General features: G+C 51.3%; 7 protein-coding genes across 7 annotated transcripts; 2 read left to right on the plus strand and 5 right to left on the minus strand.

The window, feature by feature from the left end:
- Positions 1-416, minus strand: T310_3463 (uncharacterized protein; the record flags this gene model as incomplete). The annotated part of the gene is made up of 2 exons (XM_013473659.1): positions 1-207; positions 255-416. Coding segments are annotated over 2 exons (369 nt in total), but the record flags the coding sequence as incomplete, so codon positions are not given.
- A 1,171-nt stretch (positions 417-1,587) lies between these two features.
- On the minus strand, positions 1,588-3,776 carry T310_3464 (uncharacterized protein; the record flags this gene model as incomplete). The annotated part of the gene is made up of 7 exons (XM_013473660.1): positions 1,588-1,740; positions 1,778-1,867; positions 1,947-1,986; positions 2,031-2,596; positions 2,649-3,101; positions 3,202-3,540; positions 3,597-3,776. 7 exons carry the CDS (start codon positions 3,774-3,776, stop codon positions 1,588-1,590), a joined length of 1,821 nt encoding a protein of 606 aa, XP_013329114.1.
- Positions 3,777-4,364: 588 nt separating this feature from the next.
- Positions 4,365-5,749, plus strand: T310_3465 (o-methyltransferase; the record flags this gene model as incomplete). The annotated part of the gene is made up of 4 exons (XM_013473661.1): positions 4,365-4,674; positions 4,732-4,855; positions 4,915-5,378; positions 5,433-5,749. The coding sequence occupies 4 exons, from the start codon at positions 4,365-4,367 to the stop codon at positions 5,747-5,749; spliced, it is 1,215 nt and encodes a 404-aa protein (XP_013329115.1).
- Positions 5,750-5,940: 191 nt separating this feature from the next.
- On the minus strand, positions 5,941-6,327 carry T310_3466 (uncharacterized protein; the record flags this gene model as incomplete). Its single annotated transcript, XM_013473662.1, has 1 exon — positions 5,941-6,327. The coding sequence occupies one exon, from the start codon at positions 6,325-6,327 to the stop codon at positions 5,941-5,943; it is 387 nt and encodes a 128-aa protein (XP_013329116.1).
- Positions 6,328-7,238: 911 nt separating this feature from the next.
- On the minus strand, positions 7,239-8,792 carry T310_3467 (uncharacterized protein; the record flags this gene model as incomplete). The annotated part of the gene is made up of 8 exons (XM_013473663.1): positions 7,239-7,364; positions 7,508-7,567; positions 7,627-7,658; positions 7,711-7,851; positions 7,906-8,232; positions 8,284-8,362; positions 8,440-8,558; positions 8,618-8,792. The coding sequence occupies 8 exons, from the start codon at positions 8,790-8,792 to the stop codon at positions 7,239-7,241; spliced, it is 1,059 nt and encodes a 352-aa protein (XP_013329117.1).
- Positions 8,793-10,235: 1,443 nt separating this feature from the next.
- T310_3468 (Alpha-L-fucosidase) lies at positions 10,236-12,589 on the minus strand (the record flags this gene model as incomplete). Its single annotated transcript, XM_013473664.1, has 2 exons — positions 10,236-11,572; positions 11,614-12,589. The coding sequence occupies 2 exons, from the start codon at positions 12,587-12,589 to the stop codon at positions 10,236-10,238; spliced, it is 2,313 nt and encodes a 770-aa protein (XP_013329118.1).
- Positions 12,590-13,919: 1,330 nt separating this feature from the next.
- Positions 13,920-15,551, plus strand: T310_3469 (uncharacterized protein; the record flags this gene model as incomplete). The annotated part of the gene is made up of 1 exon (XM_013473665.1): positions 13,920-15,551. The coding sequence occupies one exon, from the start codon at positions 13,920-13,922 to the stop codon at positions 15,549-15,551; it is 1,632 nt and encodes a 543-aa protein (XP_013329119.1).
- Positions 15,552-15,669: the final 118 nt, after the last annotated feature.

A 15,669-nucleotide genomic window follows, 5' to 3' on the forward strand; every position in this document is an offset into this window, starting at 1 on the left:
CCCCGTGCGCTTGTCCTGGTTGACGTGCAGCAGGAAGAAGCACACGGAGATCTTGGCCGTGGCGCTGCTGAGCAAGTTGGGCGGGATGGCGAGCATGTTGTACTTGGTCGCCTGGACGACTTGCTCGGTCGACAGGGAGGATTCGTGCCGGCCGAAGCCGTAGTTGACGGCTACTGTTTCGAGTGCGATGCCCAGTGTTGCTAGAATCTATAACGGTGAGAGAGATACTGTCATGAATGAGTCAGGACACTGACCATTGACGCGACAATCCAGTAGTCGTCCCAGCCGCGGTACTTGATGATGCGGATGCGCACGTAGAGACGCGCAGCGAAGATGAGGATGGCAACGGCGGTGGTCAGCCAGAGCGCGACGAGGAGCTCAGGAGCGCGATTGACGCTGTCTGGCGGGGGAGACATTGTAAACGAAGGCTGAGGACGATTACATGGGAAAGGAGAATCTCAGCGATCGCAGCAATATATTCTTGAAGATTGCCCACTCATGTATGTAGATAGTAGATACATCGCGAGCACGAGGGGCATTACCTATCGAGTACATGTACTTCTCCCCTGGACAAAGTTCTTGTCACCTCCGATGTGAAGAAAAAACAGCCTGCATATTGCTGTCGGAGCGTCCTGGCCGTATTTGCAAAGCAACGCCGTCGACATATTACTTTTGCAAATGGCAAGTAAATATTTAGGGTTCGGGAGAGTCGATAGAGTTACACGCAACGTGATACTTGCAGGGGTTGGACAGCAGGGGTCAGACACGCTCTAGCACTGTCCATTTAACCGATAGTCCATGTATCCTAGGAGTAAAATAAGCCTCCTGTCGACAGGCAGATATTAAGCTGGGGATTTTAAATCATACAGGTAGGTAGATACATTGTGTGATTTCAGGCATGAGACGCATCCAGTCTCGAATGTAGCGTAGGACGTCAGAGACCGATCTCTCTTGCTTAATTCACCCACATGCATACAGACTCCTGCATAGCAAAACTCAATCCTTGAACTTGCAGGGTTCGGAAAGAAAGCTGTCCCAGGCGCAGTACAGTAATACTCCCATGTGCGGAGTACGTACTCTGTATGAATATTATCCTTGCCTTGGCACGGGCAGGCAGGTACAGTATGTATATACATGACGTGTACCTGACGACTAGTTAGTCAGATAGAGGCTTGCTTCTGGAATCGATCTAATCGAATGAATGAATGAATGAATGAACTAGATAGCGAATACGACCTAAGCATTTATTTATTATACTCCATACATTTTTGCAGTGCAATACCACGCTGTATGTCAAAGAATTAGTAGCTTACTTAGCATAACTTAGTTAACCTGATGACGACTGCTCTTCCGATGTCCGGAAAACGTAATCCTCCGATAATGCACCGAGGTGAGCAGTGCCTATGTATGTATGTAGGTATGTGCAATGTGCATGTAGAAAGGAAAAGTCCGAATTGGTCCAGCCTTGCCGGTAGACAGATTATACTCTAGACCGAGTTGCGGGGGAGGTATGTATCGAATACGGAGGACTCTGTGTTCTCTTACGAAAGAGAGCGAGATTAGGACAAAGAAAGACCACAGCTCAGCTCAGTGCAGGTCTGTGTGATCGACGCTGCAAGCATTCCTTTTCGGAAAGACGGTGTTACTAACAGACATGTCAACAATGACTGTCATAGGCAGGAAATGAGGTAGGCTAATTAATGTTGGTGCGAGAATGAGACTTTTCATTCTCTTTCCCCACTGCCTAAAGGTTACATGTATGTATGTATGTACATACATGTCCTACGTGACTGGAGCTGTTGTACTCCGTATGCAAGTAGCCAGGTTGAATCAGTGTATACAGTACTGTACTGTACGCAATGACTATCTATTGCATTCGAGTGATTCAACAATACAGACTATTCGCTTATGTACAGTACATCAGACGTCCTCAATAGTATACATACATTCATACGTTGTAGAATGACCAGTCGATTGACAATCGTACTTACAACATAAAGCACCTCAACGGGTCATTCCGATGGAAGAACCACCGCAGCTGCTTGCCATAGACGTAGATGACGACTGAGCACAGCGTCACGCCGAGCTGAATGCCACCGATGATGCTGAAGATGGTGCTCGTGCGGGCGACCTCGAGCCAGTCGGGCAGGAAGTAGCTGCTGCCGAACCAGAAGAAGTTGCGCAACATGATGATGGCGACCGAGACCTCGACGCTGCGGCTGCGGTGGCAGTCGAGCACGTAGTTGAACGAGACGCTGGCCGCCAGCACGCTCGCGAACGCGATCAGCCCCTGCAGACACGACACCGGCACCCAGTGGTCGTTGGCGCGCGCGGCGTAGTATCCAAAGCCGAACAGCCCTGGAATCCCGACCAGCAGCACCGGAAGCAGCAGGATAAGCCGGAACTCGGGCTCGAAGACGCCGTTGTTGCGCCGCGCGCAGAACTTGGGCCACCAGTCGCTGAGCACGAAGCCGACGACGCACCCGATCATGAGGAAGACGAAGGGGAAGATGAAGAGCAGGCCGAGCTGCGTGTCATCAAAGAGATTGGGGGGTGCGCCGAAGATTTGGGCAACGACGACGGAGAGGCCGATTGTCTGTGATGTCAGACAGAAGAAGAAGATTTAGGGAAGATTCAGGGCAGCATACCCATGCACTCCACAGCCCTCCCACTGTAAATCCCCAAAAGACAGCCGGATAGAGGAAGCACGCAAACGGACGAGCCAGCAGGATCACCGGATTCTGGCGCAAGATGAAGCCATTGAACGGCTTCAGCTCCTCCCAGTACGACCGCCGTTTCTCTGGCGTGCTCACCAGCGCAGTAGCGTCTCCGGACAGATCGACGTCAGCCTTGTTGCGCAGGCTCTCAGTCTCGGATCCCGCGGCCATGTCCGTCTCGTACGTGCTGGGCCGGACGTAGGCGTGCTCCGGACAGGCGAAGATGATCAGCAACAGCGCCAGGCCCGTGAAAGCGATCAGGATGCGGAATTGCATCCGCCAGCCGTAGACGTGCGAGATGTAGCCGCCCAGGATGGGGCAGATGTTGGCGGCGCCGAGCGTGACGATGTTGTATGCGACAATCATCTTGCCTCGCTCGTGGACCTGAGATTGTCAGCCTGGACGTAATATCGACTAGCGGCAGGTCTCTCTGCAACGTACAAAGTAAAGATCTCCAATGGACGAAATGACAATCGACTCATACGCCCCATTTCCAAAACCCTGCACCGTGCGAGCCGCCAGCAGCGAGTTGAAACTCGACGCCCAGGCACACCAGGATGGTCGTCGCGAAGAGGATGACCGTTGAGATGATGTAGGCCGACCTCTTGCCCAGGATCGGAGCCCAGGCCTGCGCCAGGAACGCTCCCACGCCGGCCGTCAGCAGCGGATATCCCGCCGGCAGGGCAGCCTTGGAGATGCTGATGTGGAATTCCTCGGCGATGTCGGCCTCTTCGGGCGCGAGCAGGGGGCCCAGAGCGCCGGCCATGCAGACGGAGAGGCAGATGGAAAAGAAGGTCAGATGCTTCTTCCATTGCGGCCAGTTCTGCGGCAGTATTATTAGCAGCAGTATCACAACGCATTGAGGGGTAGATAGCTTACCAAGGGATCGTTTGGCGAGTTCGACGGCTGCGGGACGAGAATAATATCAGAATTCTTGCCTGAGGCATGCTTGAAGGCAGACGACTGCTGGACTGCTGCGCCGTGGATATCAAACAGCGTGGCAGTGCCAGGCACATGCCGGCCGATGGTGGACTTGGATTCTTTGACGCCGAAGCCCATGGCGAGGAATTATAAAAGAGATTCGAATGTATGCACAACAGAAACAAAGTCAGTCAAAACGAGAGAGATGCACAAAAAAAAGTAATATGAGAAAAGAGCGATGTTTGACTTCATCTTCCTGTAGGGGATCTCTATTATTATTGACAGCTGATGCCTCGCAGACTGGCCTACACAGACCCCTGTCAACGGCAGGTCGCATTGGCCAAGACACTGCAAGCTGAAAACAAAGACGATGTCGACTACGTAGCAGGGCCCTGTCGAGTCGATAGAATTAATGCATGCATGTTTGTCGTCGAAGTCATACCGCAGATGCCAAAATTACATACTCTGTACGTCTCCCGTAATTGCATTACTCGCCTGCATTTGCAATGTAACGTGGGCAATGTAACTGAGCTGGCTGCAGGAGATGCCTGCAGCAGTTCATTATTGTTATTATTATTATCCGTTTTTCCCGGTAAGGCCAGCCATGTGGCTCGTTTCTTATCCTGGATTGACTTTACTTCAACAACCCTAGTACATTATTCCTGTCGAGACAGCTGCTCGTTTCCATCACTGTTGTAACCACTCCTGTACGATAGACGAAAAATAATGGCCACTCCAGAACACATCCAAACCCTGCTGGCAGACATCAACCGCGCTGCTGAAACCTATACACCGTCCGCAGGTGGAGAGCGCTGGTCTACTTCCTCCTCGCGACACAAACTCCTGACTGCGGCAAGGAAACTGGTCGCTGCCCTCGAAGACTCCGAGGAAGAGGTCTGGCGGTTCGTCTTGCAGCCAGGAGCACATGCCTGTGCCATCGCTGCGTGGCAATGCCGTCTGCTGGCTCCATGGCCCAAGGAAAGGATGACTGTCGCTGAGCTGGCAGGACATGCGAATATGGACGCAATTCTCGCGAGTGAGTAGGTGCTTCCATAAAAAAAGAATTGCCTTTAATCATCTCGATGGTAATTAGACCGCATCATGCGCGCCCTCCAGCATTACGGCATCTTCGCAGAGGTGGAAGAGGAAGTCTACGAGCACAACGCCCTGTCGACCCGGCTGTCAACGCCGCCATTCAACCAGAGCGCCATGCCAATGTATGTCAGTCCATCTTTAAAATAAAACTAGATCCGGACCTGAACTGACTTTCCATCAGGGCCGTCCGGATTCGCGAAATCGCCAAACTGCCCGAGTATCTCGCGCACATCGCCTACCGCAACCCAGGCGCGGACCCGACGCAGCCCTCGCTGTTCCAATGGGCCAACAACACCGACGTCGAGTTCTTCCACTGGATGCAGACGCAGTCCGATCTGCTGGCCAAATTCAACGCCTCGATGGCCAAGTCCATCGACACGGAGCGCGCCGCTGGCGATGGCAAGAGCGTGCTCGATATCTACCCTTTTGAGCAGGTCCTGGCGGACGCAGCGCCGGAGGAGACTCTGGTCGTCGATGTCGGCGGTGGATATGGTCATCTGCTCCGAGAGATGCGCTCGCAGTGGCCCCAGCTGAAGGGGAAGATGGTTCTGGAGGACCTGCCCGAGACGGTCAAGGGGGCTGTGGTGACGGAGAATGTCGAGATCCGGCCGTATGATTTCTTCAAGGAGGAGCAGCCTGTAAAGGGTACTTCCTTATCAATTTCCTCATAGGTCTTAAGGCTAGCTGCTAACAACCCAGGTGCCCGCCTATACATCCTCCGCCACGTCCTCCACGACTGGCCTGACCACGCCTGTCGAACGATCCTCAAAAACACCATCCCGGCCCTCGTCCAGGGGCGATCGAAGATCCTGATCGTCGAGATCGTCCTCCCGCCTACCAACGCCTCCGTCTGGGGCTCCCTCATGGACATCAACATGATGAAGTACGGCGGTATGGGCCGCAAGGAGCGCCAGTGGCGCGAGCTGCTCGCGTCGGTTGGTCTGGAGATTGTCAAGATCTGGCCGCCGGTGACGAATGATAGTGTGATGGAGGTTGTTCCAAAGGAGTGGCTGTGAGGAGTCATATTTTGCATTTAGTATAGATTTCCAATTGATGCCATGCACATGTCATTAAGAGTTCATGGCATATGAAAAGAAAATAAAATAAATTTATGACTATTGAGCATTCAGCACAAGATCTTGCCGTTTTTTTTCTCTTCCTGTCAGATAATTGCAATGAAATAGAGTCATCTTTTAGGTAATACATCTTAACTCCTTCCCTGGTCTCGAATATTTGGAATCATATCAGGCCAGGTCGACGACTCTTTTTCTCTGTTGACCCGGTTCATGTACGTATCTGGATCCGCAAACTCATAGGACATATAATCCCCAATGTAGTCAAATTCACTACCATCAGAGAGCAGGGCTGACGCTGTAGCGGGACATATGATGGATTGATAGCCTTCGCCACTGGTCATAGTTGGCGCGGTCGTCATCGACTGCGGCCGGAGTGAGAGAGAGAGGTCTGGCAGGTCGTGCAACGAGATCTCTGCGTTTGGCTCAAGCGAAGGCTCGGCACAGGACTGCGAGATCTCGCCCTGTTTGCTCTGACTGGCTTGCTTGTTCGCCAACGGAGTATCGTCGTCGATGATCATGTCTTGGTGACACTCTCGCTCTGATATGACGGGGCGGGCATTTTCCCGCTGGGTTCGACGTTGTGCTCTTCGTCTTTCAGGATTACGCACTGAAGGCACATCTATGAAGAAATCCACTGAATTAAAACGAACGAAAAACTCGCGTGAATGTATTCAAGAACAGAAAGTTTGAAGTTATTGAAACCCGAGACCTAAGTCAACTTCGAAAGGAAAATAAAAAAAAAGAAGAGGACTCTGAATACGCCGCAACTTGAGTAAGGAGTAAGGCAGACATAAATATGGCATTGCTGGCAAGGCTGAGAGCACAGCCTTGAAAGCGCACCGCTGTGCGTTTGTCAACACACGCTACAACGGCATTGGTAGATGATTCTCCGAGTACACTACAAATAATTGTAATTATACTGTGGATCACCGAAAAAAAAAATCTGCAATAAATTAAGCAGGGTTAGTGGATCATAATGGAATGTATAAACGAAATAATACGGGTATTATAACCGGATCAGTTAAGGATCAATTGATCAATATATGTATTCTGCAGAGTCTGTAGGTGCAGTCTGGCATGCTGATTGGTGGCTAGAAGCCCTGTAGCATTTCTATCTACTAGCCTTCCTGCAAAAATAGGCATCTTTTTATTATACAGCTTCCCTCTTCCACCTTACTCTTTTATCGCTTCATACTATTTTCCTATACTGGCATCTATTTCTGCCTTCTTAGACTACTTCCTTTTCTATATATTTAGCTTTTATTAAGGAAATACTCATCAAAGATAGGGAATTAATAAGGGCAAAGGGTAAAGAAAAAAGAACTAGGGTATTATTAGCAGACATGGAAAAGATTTAAGAAGTAAAGAAAGGTACTATATTTATAGGTATCTTTATGTAATTCTTTTCTTTAGTGCAATATGTGATGCTTTAGTAGATTTCTATAAGGTAATAGCTACCTAGCTGGAAGCCAGGCAGATTAGGCTGTGTAGCACTGCACGGTCTTTTTTGCTTGTCTATTGATAGCTGAGGAACTGAACTGTGGTGCATGTCAAGCTAATTCTGTAGTTAATCAGGATAAAGCTTTTTTTTATGATATAAAAATAATAACAGTATTGTTGTTATTATTATTTCTATCTACAAGCAATAGATTGTCGTTATGTGACGCCTTTCATATCATGTCAATTTCCAGCACTCACGTCAACCTTAACCCTCCAAAGCTGGCAGAATCTGGGTCGAGTTGGACAGGAATCCATCCCCTGTCCCAGTCAGCAATTCCCAGAAGGCTCAAAAATCTTATTATGTTATGCAAACTCACCATCAGCATTATACCGCACCATTTGAGTCGCACTGAGCCGAATCAGCTACACTCTGTATGCAATACAACCGCATGAGAACTTACTAGTACGGACTCGTCGTCGCAGAGATATCCTCAACCAGGATGACGTCAAAGCCCTATTCCCATCAGTATCTAGGTTCCATTCGATCCTGTCTGAGATTATCAACGGCTGACCTTGAAGTAGGCGTCGATGAAGGTTGACCACTATATCAACTCAATGTCAGCAGTCTGCTTCCATATCTGATAGCGTAAACATACCACACACTGATCCGTATTTACGCCCCCGAAAAACAGCGTCGTGATTTCGTTCTCCTGCAGCCATAGACCCAGCGGGGTTTGCGCGCCCCAGAGACCACTGAGCCGATCTGCCAGAAGCAATCCTAATCAATGCAAATTCCCAATCAAAGCCAGAAGTCAGGAGATATGTACTTTTGTTAAAATAAAGATCCGTCCCCCTGGCAACACCCTCCACCTGCAACGGATACAAAGGACCGTAGGGCTGCGCGTTCCACGATCCGCGCATCAGTTTTCGTCCTGCGGAGATGTTTGTCCCGGGGACGATGCCCATGTCGGAGCCGAAGGATGCTAGATGAGTCGTCAGAAAACGTCGTTTTCAATGGAGATAAGGAGACGTACTCGACGAGGAGTCATTCGTCGAAAACTCATCCAGGAACGCAGGCGGCATTGTCAGGAGATCGAACTCGTCGAGTCCCCACTGTCGCAAAGTCAGTCAGAATGTTCCCTCGACAGGGACATGCTTCGGAAAGGGAATTAAAATGATAATTAACGCACATTAACCCACAGCACCTTCATCCCCGCCTTCCGGAATCCATGGATCATATTCACCATTGTGTTGACAATGGCTCGGCCGGCAGTAGCCTTGGGGCTGAGAGCGGGGTGCAGGAAGAAATCTACATCCATATCTTGTCAGAAAAAAAAAATCACCGAAAGAATATAATGTAGAACAAACTCTGCATATCAATAATCACCAACGCAGAGCGCGACGGCTCAATGAGAATCTCCTTTCGCTGGCCATTGCAGGGGATCTTCTTGGGGGATGTGACAGGCAGACGGGCTGAGCGTGTCAGGTCCCAGAGATCATTGCCCGGAGATTTGACCCAGCTGGAAGCAAGAGATTTAATCATCAATGGTATATCTGTGGGGGCATTGGGGGATGCTTACTAGTTGTAGTAATTCCCCAGCACGGAAGAATTCGTGTCCAAGCCTTCGACGACAACTGTGCTTGTGATTCCTGTGAATTGGCTGCTGGCTAGAGGAGCCAGGCCTAGGAGGAGGTGCGTAAGGAATTTCATGGTGTAATCTACTTGCAGACAGCTGGAGAGCATAAAGAAGAGACATGAAACGAGGTCTTTTATACCATGATATATCTACAGCATATTCCTTATCAATAATGAATTGATACGATAACGATATCCTCCTAACCAAAACAAAATCAATTAATCACATCATAGCTAATTTCCTAGCTACTAAGATAGTCAGTCACTCCTCCAGCTGACAAATCCTTCATTCTCACGATAATGGTGTCTTGTATTGTACGTAATAACAAGCAATCAACTAGACCAAGTAAGAATCTTTGATAATATATCAGAGATAAAGATCGATCGACACGTGCAGAAACAAAAAAGGAAGGTGAGCAGTTTAGCTCAACGATACGGATAGATCGGTCATAATTTATTATCTAACTTATCAGAGGAGATAAATGTGGGGAAACTTGGGGCAGTACCTGGCATGATAAGGTGAGGAATCGAATCACCAATATTATATGGTCTGTAACAGACGACACATTCACATTGGTGGATTGTTCTTAAACAATCACGATACTGTAGTAACGAACCGCGCGGAAGTTATTAATTATGTGTACGCGATATGATATGTATGGTTAAATAATATTTAATTGATCACCGAAATGTTACATTATGTATCTAGCCTCTAATCTAAATCAGAGAAGAAGAAGTGTGAATTTCTCATCAACACAGTGGAATTATTTCCATTGCATGATACATGCTTATTTTCTTTCCTCCCTCCTATTAAGCTATATACATGGATATATTTTAATTTGATACCCAAGTATCTACCTACCAATTACAGAAGTACATTAGGTATGTGGAAGATGGATCAAGACGGTCTTTTCTTTTCTTCCAATCACTTTGTTTATTTTTTTTGCCCTTCCTTTTCTCTTCATACATATGTAGGTTACCTTACTTATTTACTTCCATGTAGAGATACGGATAATTAATCCGGATCAGTATTCAGTAATAGCATACACTGGCATACTACATTTATACCTCGCTGCTAACCATCCCCCAACTATTACATACATGTTTTTATTTACCCTGTGTCATGACATTCCATGTCTTCTTCCTGCTTCCATCTATCTTTGGTTCATTGGATGTCCCCTTCTTCTGGTTTGATAGTACAAGGGAGGAAATCAATAATTAAAAATAACGTACTCATCTATAGCCATATGTATCCTCGTTCATTCAGACTTGGATAGATGACTGATTAATTTTTTTTTATATGTCATCCATCAACTAATCTCTCCATAACAAGGCGGACTCTGGATAGAGCTAGACCGACCGCAACTCGCCATCCAGCGTCGTAATTCTATCCTCCGTTATTGTCAACCTCTGACTGTATCCCCCGTAGTATACAGCTACCTGCACACCCCCAGAATAGTTCCTCAACGTCGCAGTCGACAACTTCCCCCCTTCCCAGTAGATATCCACCTCGATATTCCCCCTTTCACGGAGACCACGGATATGCCCTGACGGCCAGGCAGAAGGCAACGCCGGGAGGAGATCGATTTCCACTTCTACGCCTGCGCTACTCGTTCTTGTAACACTCCGCAGCAACATCTCCGCGAGGACCGCCGCACCGCCGTAATTCCCGTCTGCGATGAAGATGTTGGTCTCTGCGCCTGCGATCCCCGGCTTGGAGTACGTCAGCAGGTTGTCAAATGCCAGCTCGCCGATCAGATGCCCCAGCTGGCGGAATGCGGGCTCGGGCTCGTTCAGCCGCGCGTAGTTCAGCCCGAACAGCGCCGCCGTGAACTCGATGTCCTCCAGGTCGGCCCTGGCTTGTCGCTGGTCCAGCGTTGTCCGTGTTGCTGTCGCCAGGTCGGGCGTCTGTCGCGCGGAGATCTGCGCGCTGCGGCACAGAGCCATCGTATGTGACAGATGTCTGTGGTCCGGCTGCGCTTCGGCGTAGTCCTCCTGCCACTCCTGCAGCTGGCCGCGTTGGCCGATCTTGAACGGGGGCAGCTTCGTCAGGCTGTCTTCTAGCTTGCTGACTAGCTCTGTGTCATTGACATCCAGTTCGCGCGCGGCCTGGACGCAGAACTGGAACAGGTCCCGGACGAGGATAATGTCTATCGTCGGAGCCAGCGAGAGATGCTGCTCCTCGCTCTGGCCAGGAGGATAGAAGCTGTTTTCTGGAGAGACAGACGGCCCTGTCACTAGATACCCCGTCCGGCTGTCGACGGTCATGTACGAGAGGAAGAACTCCGCTGCGGCCCTCAGCACAGGATAGGCCTGTTCGGCGAGGAACTTCTTGTCGAGGGTATACTCGTAATGCTCGATCATGTGCGTCGCCAGCCACAGGCCTCCCGTCACGTTCAGCCCCCAGGAGGTCTCCCAGCCAGGGTCGGTGAAGCCCCAGACGTTCGAGAAGACGTGGGCCACCCAGCCAGGACACCCGTAGAACTGGGCTGCTGTGGTCTTGCCCGCCGCGGCGAGGTCCTCGATGTACTTCATCAGCGGCGTCTGCAGATCGCTCAGGTTGGCTGTCTCCGTCGGGAAGTAGTTCATCTGGATGTTGATGTCCAGGTGGTAGTCGCAGCTCCAGTTCATGCGGTTCGCCTCGCCGTCGTTCCACAGGCCTTGTAAATGCAGGGGCAGGGGGGAGTCTGCGCGCGTGCCCCCGGNGATGGTCAGGTAGCGGCCGTACTGGAAGAAGAGGGCGAAGAGCCGGGGTCATCGTATCCAGATGCTGCGAAGCTGGCTCGTCGCTTGTCGACCGGCCAGTTTTCTCGCTCGTCATTCTTCCCGAGATCCACGCTGACGCGCCGGTACAGACGCTGGTGGTCGTGGACGTGATCTGCCCTGAGCTGCTCGTATGGCTTCTTCTCTGCGTCTGCCACTTGCTGCAGAGCTAGCGATTTCCACCGGTCGTCCATCTGTCGGAAGTCGGTGTTGAACGCCATCGTGATGGTCACGACAGCTGCGTGTGCGACTTTGATTCTGCCGTCGCTGTTGCTGACCGAGCCTCCAGACGTCGTCACTTGGAGTACGCCTCGACCCCTGACGCCGCAGGAGCCGTTGCTGTGGACCGTCTCGACGGCGCGGGTGTCGAAGACGAGCCTGTTCTCGCTGCTAGAGACGGTGAACTCGTTCGTCTCTCCGGCAAGGGAGATTTCCAAGGAGAGTCCGTCCGGCGCGTCCGTCCTCAACTGAGTCACGAGAACCTGCTGCGGATGCGAGACCCAGGACTCTCGATAGTAGCGGTAGCCATTGAGCCGATACTCAGCCGAAGCAACAGCCTCATCGAGACTCAAAGCCCTGCTGAAGTCGATCTCCTCACTTGACAACGAGGACCCATACTCAAACGCAATCCTCACCCTCGCAACAATCAGATTCGTCCCGTAGTTCTGCTTCGCCGGCTGCAGGTACTTTTCGGCCAGACGCTTGCCGCCCGCGTAGTCGTCGACGAAATACCGGTTGCGGATCTCGTCCAGTGCTGCCCGGCCGCCGTACGACCCTGGCGGCGCGGACTCAGGCCGGCCGGACCAGAAGGTGATGTCGGTAAAGGTCCAGAGCTCCTGGTCGATGGCGGAGAGGACGACGGCGCCGATGCGGCCGTTGCCTAGGGGGAGGCCTTGTTGCCAGGTTGTGGCTGGGTGGGAGTAGTGGAGGGTGTCTGGCATGGCAGCAGCAGAAGTAGTAGTATTATGTGTCGATATAAGTGTAAGGAGTCCAGATGTATTTTAGGACTGCTCTCGCTGTATAGTTGAAGTACGTATTAGCGTGCCAGCAGCAGGACATTAACAATGCGCAGTCCTTATGTTGAATCCCTCTCCCAATCGCGTGTATATGCCATGTCATTAGACGTCCAACGTATGTACTCCGTACTCCGTAGACAGTGCCGCAATTCAACCATACTTACTTGACACAGTCAGTCAGTAGTCAGTCAGTAGTCAGTTCCCCTCCCTTCGGGCACATTATCGGACAAATTCCAGCTAGCTGGTAGTTACCTTGTGTGGAAGGCAGACAAGACACGAGGATAAATAATAGACTTTGACTTCGACTCGTCGAATGCTTAATTAGCAATATGTCAGTTGATACCCTTGAACCGTTCTACTTTCCCCGGCAATCTCACCGTTAACGTTCGCGTTCACCGCATTCCAGAGTAGAGTACGGAGTAGAGACCGGCACTGATAGGGTAGTCTGGTAGACTAGACTCGGCGAGATTCTCGGCGGATTCTACCTAACAGCTAGAGCGATACATACTCGGTTCGGTAACTTCTGCGGGGAAGGTTCCATTGGAAACCATTCGAAGCATGCTGACTGCTGACTGATGACTAGCGGGGAGATAATTAGTGTGAGGAGTTATGTGGTTAGTATTAGTACCTGCATTGTTTGCGAAGAATAGAATTAATAATTAATTGATCGATTAATATGGTCAGGTGTTCGACAGACAGCAAGGGTGTGTAGTACGTACTGTGCTGGTTTGGGGTCTTTTGTATTGTATGACAGTGTACAGTACTGTAATTTATGACCACAGTACTTCGGGGTAGTTGGAGTATGCAGTGCCAACAAGCTTATTCAATTCAGCTTGAATGAATGAATTAAGCTTGCTCTGTCTGCCGGCCAATTCTCGGCAGATACAGAAATTAATTACCGTCAGTCCGTAGTAATTAGGGTGAAGACTGCTGAAGACTGCTGAAGATGTATGCATGTGGCTGGGTATTGGCCCGCAAATTTCCCCGGACGAGTCCCCCGGATTAGACTGAATTTCTGGGGAAGTACGGGGTATGGAGTACGGGACGGTAAGTTACTATATTACTTACCCCGGACGGGGATGACCCATATATATCTCTGTCTGTCTGTCTGTATATACTAATTAATTGCGTCTCCTCTAATCTGCGTCTGCGAAAGGGTTTATTAAATTCTACGAGTCCGTCTGTCCATGGATCGCTGACAGGTTCTTTCTTTCATCTTGCACTGTTAGTAATCGTCTGAGTACAAGAAGTGACCATGGAGAAAGAACACACAGAGCTTGTTGAAAATACTTCTCCTGCTCCTGACTCTGCTACTGCAGAGCAACAGCCTGATGGAGCCAAACTCGATACCTCCCTCGCCCAACGCGGCACCGCCGTCGAGCACGAGCTCGGCTACTGGGAAGCCTTCACCATCTACAAAAAGGGCGCCTTCTGGAGCATGTTCATCTCGCTGTCCATCATCATGCGGGCGTACGACATTGAGATCTCGGGAAACTTCTACGCGCTGCCGGCTTTCCAGCGGCATTTCGGTGTGTACTACGAGGGCCACGGCTGGCAGGTGCCTGCGTCATGGCAGGTCGCCATGTCGATGGGCTCGCTGGTGGGCCAGATCATCGGGTCGTATCTCGTTACGTTCCCCATGGAGCGGTTTGGCCGTAAGAGGACGTTCGCCGTCTGTCTCGTTCTGACCGCCCTCTTGACTTTCATGCAGTTTTTTGCGTCTGGCATTGGCGTCCTCACTGCGTCCCAGTACCTCTCTGGCATCGTCTGGGGCAGCTACTGCGTCATCGCCACCACGTACGCCTCCGAGGTGCTCCCCCTGCGGCTCCGTGGCTTCCTCACCGGCTACATCAACCTCTGCTATGTCATGGGCCAGTTCATCCAGACGGGCGTCACCCGCGGCTTCATCAACCGCGCCGACCAGTGGGCGTACCGCATCCCCTTCGCCATCCAATGGGTCTGGCCTGTCGTGCTGCTCGCCGGCCTGCCCTTCGCACCAGAGTCCCCCTGGTGGCTGATCCGGCAGAACCGCATGGCCGACGCAGAGCGCTCGCTGCGCCGGCTCTCCAGGCCGGACCCAAAGGTCGACACGCGCGAGACGCTGGCCATGATGGTCAAGACGGACCTGCTGGAGCGCGAGATCGAGGTCGGCACCACGTACGCCGACTGCTGGAAGGGCTCCAACCGGCGGCGCATGGAGATCTGCATGCTGCTGTTCGTCATCCAGAACTTCTCGGGCAACCCGGTCGGGTTCGCGACCTACTTCTTCGAGCAGGTCGGGCTGTCAAGCGAGCAGGCGTTCGACATGGGCGTCGGGCTCAACGGCATGGGCTTCGTCGGCACGCTGTGCTCCGCCATCACGCTCATCTACTTTGGCCGGAGGCCGCTGTACATCTTCGGTCTGGCGTTCATGGTCGCCACGCTGTTCACCGTCGCCCTGCTGTCGTTTGCCCACAACTACGACGCAAACCCCGTCTACCGCTGGGTGCAGGCCACCCTGCTGATCGTGCTGCAGTTCGTCTGGCAGATGACGCTGGGCCCGCTGACCTACGTCGTCGTCTGCGAGACGCCGTCCACCAAGCTGCGGTCCAAGACCATTGCGCTAGCGACGGCCATCGACGCGCTGACGGGCCTCGTCACCACCGTCATCGGGCCGTACTTGCTGAATCCGGGCGCTGCCAACGCCGGCGCAAAGATCGAGTTCCTGTACGGCGGCATCTCGGTGTTCTCGCTGACATGGTGCATCTTCCGGCTGCCGGAGACGAAGGGGCGCACGTACGAGGAGCTCGACGTGATGTTTGAGCGGAAGGTTCCTGCGCGGAAGTTCAAGACGTATGTCATTGAGGATTTGAATGAGGGAGCTGAGCGAGGGACTGAACGAGGTTGATAGCGGAGTAGTAGTTTGCTGGACCAGGCTTTTTCATATGTATGTACATATATATGATCCTAGCATTCAATCAAGTAATATATCCATATCAGAACGTAAGGACAGAATCGTAAGGGCA

Source organism: Rasamsonia emersonii, assembly GCF_000968595.1.
Source record: "Rasamsonia emersonii CBS 393.64 chromosome Unknown ctg1118621760070, whole genome shotgun sequence".
In the NCBI taxonomy this organism is placed as follows: domain Eukaryota; kingdom Fungi; phylum Ascomycota; class Eurotiomycetes; order Eurotiales; family Trichocomaceae; genus Rasamsonia; species Rasamsonia emersonii.